General features: G+C 46.3%; 1 protein-coding gene across 2 annotated transcripts; it reads right to left on the minus strand.

The window, feature by feature from the left end:
• Positions 1-244: 244 nt before the first annotated feature.
• On the minus strand, positions 245-5,946 carry LOC133895627 (chloroplastic group IIA intron splicing facilitator CRS1, chloroplastic). 2 transcript variants are annotated; one of them, XM_062336083.1, is made up of 8 exons: positions 5,175-5,946; positions 4,072-4,444; positions 3,708-3,838; positions 1,388-1,738; positions 1,137-1,293; positions 741-1,033; positions 588-647; positions 245-471 (listed from the first exon to the last, which is right to left on the minus strand). In XM_062336083.1, the coding sequence occupies exons 1-8, from the start codon at positions 5,853-5,855 to the stop codon at positions 433-435; spliced, it is 2,085 nt and encodes a 694-aa protein (XP_062192067.1). In that variant the 5' UTR covers positions 5,856-5,946; the 3' UTR covers positions 245-432. The 2 variants fall into 2 exon arrangements, with proteins under 2 accessions (XP_062192067.1, XP_062192068.1); XM_062336084.1 differs by lacking the exon at positions 3,708-3,838 and having other exon boundaries at positions 1,388-1,743.
• Positions 5,947-8,391: the final 2,445 nt, after the last annotated feature.

Genomic DNA, 8,391 nt, shown 5'->3' on the forward strand with positions numbered 1-8,391 from the left:
CTTAGTTACATGAGTGGCTCGGTTACATGGGCTCCTTTGCAGGCCTGAGCCTTTCCCCTAACACGGGGTTAATCAGCATGATTTCTGTAGCATGCAACAGAAAGGAATACACAGGGAAAAGGGCAAATGGCTGAATGATCTCAACGAAAGTGAAGAGCGCGCCAAGCTTGTTTAACATCTCAGGGCCTCAACAGCACTCAATGATGATTTGTACCAACAACACTCTTGAAATGTTGCGACTAGATGAGCTGAAGTGGCACACATATATACAGAAACAGACAATTATACAACTGTACGCTTTCAACAATGTTCATTGCGGGCTTTACACAATTATCCCATATGGAAGCCACAGGGTATTTTGAAGGTATAAAAAAAGTATGGATGCCATCATTATTCCAAATAAATTAACCATGCTGTCTAAACTCTTCAGGATCATGGGGTTCGATACCTGATTTGCCTTGTCACATATCTCTGTAGAAAAACACCCCAAAAATAAAATAAAATTAGGACATAAATTCCTAGATGCAACAGTATATGAAGCGGGCATAAATTCCTAGCTCAAAAGTATATGAACTATGCATACTGACCAGTCTCCTTTTCAATTCCAAAATGGACTTTTCTCTCTCCCGAGCAAAGTATTTCATTGACTGCAAAACAAATGAAAGGAAGTCAGATAGCTAGCAACAGTTAACAAAATGGTACCTTAAGGGAAACAAATGGTTTTTTATGCTGATTCCTACCCCTCGTCGTTGAGCCTCAATCGATCTTCGTAATGCTTCTCTTTTGGTCAGCAGATCAATGGGTGATGTTTTTGTTGGGCGGCGATAGTTCTTTCCACGGTAAAGTATTATGGCATGGCTGGTTGCGAGCTTTTCTACTGCTATTAATATTCCACCTGTTTCTACCTCAAGCAGCTGTGCAGTGTATAATATCTGGCGCATTTGAATTTGCTTTGTAATTACTTTCACAACCTCTTTATGTTTCCAGTTTTGATGAATCTCTTCAATTACACCATCAAAGATACCACGCCTTCCTGTAAGGGAAAACAAATGATACATAACTTCAGTGATCATAGAAAATTAATAGCTTTGGTTGGTCATTGGCATAAGGATAAGGCCATATAAAGATAGCTTTACCTAGGAGAACACGCTCATCCATTTTGAGGCCAATCTTGCGGAATATCACCTTTTCCTCTTGTGTCAAGAGCTCTCTATCTGTGGATTGCTCTGAAGGGCTCCAAGAACTATGAAGCTTTGCCAGCACCTGGTTGGATCTTTCAATCTTCTTGTTAAGCTGCAGCAGGTACCAGTTTTACATTACAACTAGGTAAATGTTCAAGGTAAAGGACTTCAAACGAGAGAACAAGATGTTTCAGAACAGCACATACAGTGAAAAGCTTCCATTCCTGGTCTTTCAGTTCCTTCTCCAATCTATGCTTCTCGGCCTCTAGTTCAATTATGGTCTTGTAGTTTTCGGTTTCTTCATACACATAGTTAGCTTGGAAATCCTGATATTCCCTGAAGGTTCCTACAAAACTTTCCTCAGATGACAATCCACCAACCATCTGAAGTGAGTCAACCACTTTCATTCGAGCTTCCTCTTCCTTCACCTGTTCGTCATGTACCTGAGCCTCTCGTTGAATAACAGTTCGAGCAACTCCACCAGGCAGAAAATCCTTGCCTCTATATAGAATAATAAAATCCTTGTTTCTCAATATCACAGTTCCTCCTGTAAGACGCTGCACTGAGGAGCTTCAGTGTTACAGATGAAGATACAAATGAAGGACCTATTATGATATTATCAACAAAAAGGTAAAGATCTCTGATAAAGAACCACATAAGCTTATAGTACGAAAGTGATATAGGCACAATAGAGCATGAGATCAAGTTATGAGCTAGGTTACCTTTTTAATTAGGAGGTAAGTTTGGTAATTTAGGATTTGATTTGTTTAGAGATAAAATCAGTTAGGAGATAGAGTTGGATTCGGTTTAATAGTTAGTTGGATTAGGATTAGGACTCTTTAGTCGGCTGGTTATATAAATTTGGCAATAGCTGTGTATTAGGGCAAGCAAGAAATAAAGAAAGTAAAGATCAGAACCCGCTAGACTGAGCGATCTAGTTATCCCAGTTACCGTCCTCAATATTTGGTATCATGAGTCATGTTCCTGCGCCTAGGGACAGAGCCAGGGAGCTAGTGGGGGCCCTGCCCCCCCCCCCCCCTCCAAGAAAAAAAAGATAGATGAATTTCTACATATACCCTTCAATGTTCAAACATTTTTCATATAAAACATCAATTTTTCTCTATTTGGCCCCCCTTTATTTTGTTTCTAGCTCCATCCATGCCTGCGCTTGTCTTCCACGCCACCGCCATTACACCAGCCATTGTACCTGCGCCAACCACCATGCCGCCGCTGTCCTACCACCACAGCCACCGCCACCACCATTGCCCTGCGCTGCCATTGCCGCCACCGTTGTTCGGTTTCCATCTGCAGCAGCCGCTGATCTACTCCACGCTATCCACCACTGCCACTCCACCACCACTACTTTGTGCCGTCGTTGATCACACATCTAGCTTGCACCCATCATCATGGGTGAAGACACCTATACCATAGAGCTTCTTGGCAAGATGATGGAGAAAGTTTTGAGGTTGAAGCAATCGAGGCTCGTCAACATAATTGGGCAATAAATTTCAGCACCGATGCAGTGGACATGCTACCACCACTTGCCCCAACGGTCACATTAGCACAAGTCGCTTCGCAGCTACCAGTGCCAGCTAAAGCACTACCATCTATTCTAGTGGCCACACATCCAAAGCCTACCATAGTGCTATCAATTCCTGCCATCACATGCATGGAGGTAGAGGCAAAGTAGGAGGCAACACTGCTTCCATATGTAGCGTCATTGGTCATCAAACAACTACCTGCTACTTCTGCTCTGGTGTCAATTGCATTGCCGGTGACAAATGTCTCACTCTCAATCCAGTTGTCCTTAGCTGCTACAGCGGTGCCTATGCTGGGAAACAAGGATGATATCGCTTCCATCCTTCACAATGTGGGCGTGTTCAAGAACTACAAGGAACCTTCCAAAAACATCATACTTTCATCAGGATGGGGCTTCCATGGGTTGCAGCCATGTCCACCGCCACAGCTCGAGAACGAGTTGTTTCATGGCAAGGAGGGAAATGATATAGGCACAATAGAGTATGAGATCAAGTTAGGAGATAGGTTACCCTTTTAATTAGGAGACAAGTTTGGTAATTAGGAGATAAAATCAGCTAGAAGATAGAATTGGATTCGGTTTAATAATTAGTTGGATTATGATTGAGACTCTTTACTTGGCCGGCTATATATAGTTGGCAATAGCTGTGTATTAGAGCAAGCAAGAAATAAACAGAATAAAGATCAAAGCCCGCTAGGCAGGGCGATCTAGTTATCTCAGTTACCGTCCTCCATATATGGATTCATGCTTATTCTAATTTGGTATAATACACTAGGTCACTAGTTCAGCCTTTGACAGGACTGAAATAGGGAATAGTGCAGCTGTTAACAAACTAGTAAGGTAAGGTAAACAAAGCACATAACTACAAAAGGAGGGGATTGCTGACATTTTAGGTTTTGCTACTTACATGAACTGACTACAATGCACTATAACAACACAAATGTCGCATATATCTAGCAGAATCATACTTCATCAGGAACAATACTTGCCTTAAGGTTCCAGGCCATTTGTTCATTGTTGGTATTTTGGACACCCACTTTCACTGCAATCTTTGCTATAAGGCTTTTTTCCCAAAGCTTTAGTATAGCAGCAGCCAAACCCTGTAGTTTTGTATTTCTACCTGCCAGTGATTAGGCAAACTTATAATTGTGCATTTGTTTATAATGTGAAGTTAAAGTGATGTATCCATAAGATGGTAAGCATATAGACAACAGAAGTGGTTAACACTTAGTAAGCATGTAAAGGATGTATACATAAATACAAACAGCTACTTGATGAGCATATAAAAGCACAGTCATGGAACAATATATATACTTAACAGCACATGCATCTGAGAACTAAATGCATACTCACCGAGAGCAAAATGTGTCGGTAAAGGGCGTGCAAGCTTGCGCAAGTATGTCAGCTCCTCATCTGCTAGTGTTGGCCTCACACCAGGAGGGCATTGTCTAAATGGAGTCTTAAAGCCCGGAACAAACTCTGGGAGGAGATCAGCATCCACAGGCAATGGTGTGTTCCACCACCAATCGACAAATCGAGGGCCCAAACTGTCCAATAGTCTGTTGACTTCTCTCTCATAAAGTGTACCTTTGACAGGTTCTTCATCCTTCTGATCACAAATGCTTTGCTCATTTCCTTGATGCTTTGTATTTTCTAGAGAATTGCTTCCTCTGTAAACAAAATGTATGTCTCCTTTTGTCCAAACAACTAAGCCTCCTGTTTTTATCTGTTGAAAGGGAAATCCATCAAAGAAAATCAGAAGTTTGAATTCAAGATTAGTAATTGAGTAACCAACTGCATCAATTGCCTTTTTTGACCACACAATCTCACTAGGCCACAACAGATTATCCGCACTAAGGCCACTTGACAATTGTTAACATCAAAATTTGAATGAAGTGAACGTCCAGAATCTAAGCACACACAGGAAAGAGAGACAAGAGTTAAAAGAGAACAGGATACTCGCTGTATTATCACCTTTTGCAAAGATGGCATCATGTTATTAACATGCCAGGACAATTGGCAAATAACTGACTGTCTAGTCCAATACAATTTGAATTGACTATGTTAGTTAGCACCATTTTCATCGAATTGCATATTTCTTTGCAACAGTTATATAGACCCTTGATATTTTTTTCGTCCTCATTTTCGAGAACACACTCTTAACTACTAAATTTGCATTTGGAAGTTCAAAGTTTTCTGCGGCATGAACAGCATTTATTATCCTCTTGCACCACCAATGTAGCACCACTTGCATCAAAATCATCCCTTCAATTTGCCCAAAAAATGAGAACTTGCATCAAAACTGCAACCTTGTAGCCACATTGCTCTAATTGAAGCTCAGAGTCAACTGAGTGCTAAGCTCAAAATCATCATAACGAAACCACCCAATTCTCAGGAAATCAAACTCCACGAAATCAATCACACTAACTTGAGCGATAATATAAGAGATTTCTCACCTCAAGGATCTCCCTTGCACGGTCCATGCACCGGCGGAGCGGCTCGACGAGGCGCACGGCGGCGAGCTCCTGACCCCTGGCCCACTCCCCGCGCATCTCCTCCACTACCTCGTCAGTGACCCCGGCCTTCTTGGCCCTTACCAACCGTTCCACCCCGCGCGCCCACCGCCGCAACCGCTCCAGCTCGTCGCCCGTCAGCTCCGTCTCCGCGCGCGTCGGCTCCCGCGGCTTCCTCTCCCGCCGCAGCGCGACCTTGAGGTCCTCGTCCCTCGCTGCCGCCCACGGAACCGCCCTGGGTTTCTCCTCTTCTTGTCCTTGTTCCCGCGGCGGCGGCGGGTCGATCGGGAGGTGGAAGGGGACGGCGGCATCGGCGTTGCGTGTGGGGATGGGGCTCGGGGGGTAGGAGAGCTCGAGGGAGCGGACGCGGCGGATGATGCCGAGGACGGCGCGGCGAGTGCGGCCGCCGGGGACGCCGGCGGTGAGGGGCTTGGCAGCGGGCGAGCTGGTTTTCCCTGGCGGCTTGAGGCTGTGGCGTCGGGGTTTCGGAGGAGCCGCCTCGGCGGGGTTTGGAGGGGCCGCGGAGGCGGGGTTGTGGGTCTGGGGGACAGGGCCGTGGAGCCATGGCGGCGGAGGTGGGGGCTTTGGGGACGGGGAGAAGAGGGGCAGGGGAGGTGGCGCCATGGCGGGCTCGGTGCGGGAGCCTCAGCTGTGACTGAGACTGTGTGGGTGGGAGACGTGGGGAGTCGGGGATGAGATGTGTGTGCGAGAGTTTGGCGCGTTGGATCTTTTTTATGGATGGACTAGTTAAGAAAAGAGTTTATCTATACATCTGTCAAATGATTTTCTACCCTAAAATCAATATCCAACTATTCAGGTACATTCACCCACATAACTAATATTTAACCTATTCCCCACCGATCCTAACCTCACGCCCACTTCCTGCTTGTCGTGCCGCTAGGCCCTCACCTCGTCATCAACCACCTCCGCTGTTACTGTTTGCCACACACCTCTTCTCCCTCAGGTAGCCTCTTCTCCTTTTTCTTCATTATCTTCTTCTCCGCACGAAATATACTCATTGCCTGCCCTCTCGCTAACCCCTTATGCTATACCCAACTAGAAGTTCTCCATCACCACAGCGGGCAACACACAGTGGACATAAACTAGTATTGAGTCATTAATCTTGTGCTATTTTCAATATCATCAACTTTATATCTAGGAAACTCCAAACATGTGTGTGAACCTTTCCTTGATCTTTAACAACCTTAATTAGTCGGGTGGAGGGGTATTTAAAAAGCAAACCAAAAACTAACCGTTGAAGAAGGAAAACTATATGTTAGGCCTGAAAAATAGGTCATCGTATCATACGGTGACCCTACTTTATCATACAAGGAGCCCTTTGAACCTTAAAAAATGGTCTTCTCTATCTCATGTTACTGTGTGTACGATGCTATTTTGTCATGTATTTGCACCTGAGTACATGCACATATACATAAAAAAAAGAAAAAAAAGAAAGAGCTGGCGGGCCCACATTCCTTTTGGCCATCCTAACCATTTTTTTCCTCTCTGGGCCAGAGCCGGCCCAGCCACCTTCTCTTTTCCCGGCCTGAGCTGGCCCAAGCTCCCCTCTCTCTCCTTATCCTCTCCTTCTTCGCTCAGCCAGGGGCAGGGCCGCCCCCACCTCCTTCTTCCCGGGCGCCGCCGCCACCTCCCTTTCCCTTTCCACCGAGCCGCCCGCTCCTCTCCCTGGGCGCCGCCACCAGCCCGTCTCCCTCTCCTCCTTATCCTCTCCCGCACCTGACTGACCTAGGCACCAACCACCCTCCTTCTTCCTCTCCCCGAGCCGCTCTCGTGCTGGCTCTGGCGCACGCTGCCGCCAGGTTGAGCCACCCAAGATGGTGCCCTCTCTCCCCTTCCTCCTTATCTCCAACAAACCGGATCCCCTCCCTCTATCTTCGGCAGTGCGGATTCGAATGGGAGTCCCGTGCTTATCTCATCCCTAATCGATCCGATCGGGACTCTTCTTCAAATCCCAACTGCCTCATGCTTATCTCCTCTGGTGGGAGCCCCGTGCTGCCTCTATAAAGGTAGGGAGGAGAAGCCCTGCTAAAAAAAGAAGGGACCGCATCAAGTTCGTGCTGCTGCCATCACCGAAAAAAGAAGAAATCTTTGGGGAGGAAGAAGAGAGAAAATTCTGGGGAGTTGAGTGGAAACTCTGTTGTGCCGTGAGCTCGTCGCTGCCGGATTCATGTCGACGTCGCTGCAGCGGCATGCCGTTACACCAACGTGCTGACGCTCCCGCTGGTTGCCATGGCTGGCTTGAGCCCTTCTGTTGCCGCCCCTCAAGGTAAACCCTGGCCATGACCCTCCCTTCTTGATTCTCTCTGATGCTCTGTGATGACCGACCTTCGAGCCATGGTGCTGTTGCTAGCTTGTTGCGGTCGCCGTGTGCTTTCTGTCAGTGCGTGCATCGCGCCGCCTTGTGTTCGCTGTAGGCCGATGATGATAAAACTAAGGCCAGGCCGATTGCTGTGATCCCTCTGTTGGTGCAATGTGCTTGTTGCTATCCTTGATTACCGGGTAAATGCGGGTTGTTCTCCTACATCCCCATGAATTCCGATGTTCATTGATAATTAATTGCAGAGTATAAGGTTGGATGCTCGTTTGATGAGGCTTGTTCTTGCTTGCCCTGGATCATTGCATGATGGTGCTATGTTGATGAGCTTGTGGCTATCTTGGTGATCATCCTGCCTTGGTGGCGTTAGCCTTTGTGGTCGTTGCAGTGTTTCCTGCGAAGACGGCCAATGATGCTAAGCTGAGGCCCTCCTTTCCCCTTCATGTTCTTGACCGAATGATATTGGCTGGCATTCTGGTGTCTAGTATGCTCATGTGTTTCGGCCGATGTTTTGTTAGTTAGCCTGTGAGGTACACTGGACAATGTGAGCTTTGATAAATTGCTATTGCCCCAGAATTTCCGATGTTGGCTGCTCCTCTTAGTGATATGTTTATGGTGGGACTATGAATATGTGCGCTTGAGGTATGTTAACCCCTGCTATGGTGGCTTGCTGCTATTTGCCAAGTGCTATGTCTCTTTTTCTATTAAAGATATGACTCTACTATTTTGTTTTTACAACCCTGTTACCCTCTGTGCTATCATTGGGTGGGTACTTGATCTTTGTTCCAGGATATACTCACATTGATATTTAGTCTGCTGATGGCT

Source organism: Phragmites australis, chromosome 16 (assembly GCF_958298935.1).
Source record: "Phragmites australis chromosome 16, lpPhrAust1.1, whole genome shotgun sequence".
Classification (NCBI taxonomy): Eukaryota; Viridiplantae; Streptophyta; class Magnoliopsida; order Poales; family Poaceae; genus Phragmites; species Phragmites australis.

Coding starts and splice junctions, on each gene's coding strand:
- LOC133895627 (XM_062336083.1), bottom strand. CDS start 5,855: ATGGCGCCACCTCCCCTGCCCCTCTTCTCCCCGTCCCCAAAGCCCCCA. Junction 1,294..1,387: donor AGGAATGGAAGCTTTTCACT/GTATGTGCTGTT, acceptor TACCTGCTGCAG/CTTAACAAGAAGATTGAAAG. Junction 472..587: donor TGGAATTGAAAAGGAGACTG/GTCAGTATGCAT, acceptor GTTTTTCTACAG/AGATATGTGACAAGGCAAAT.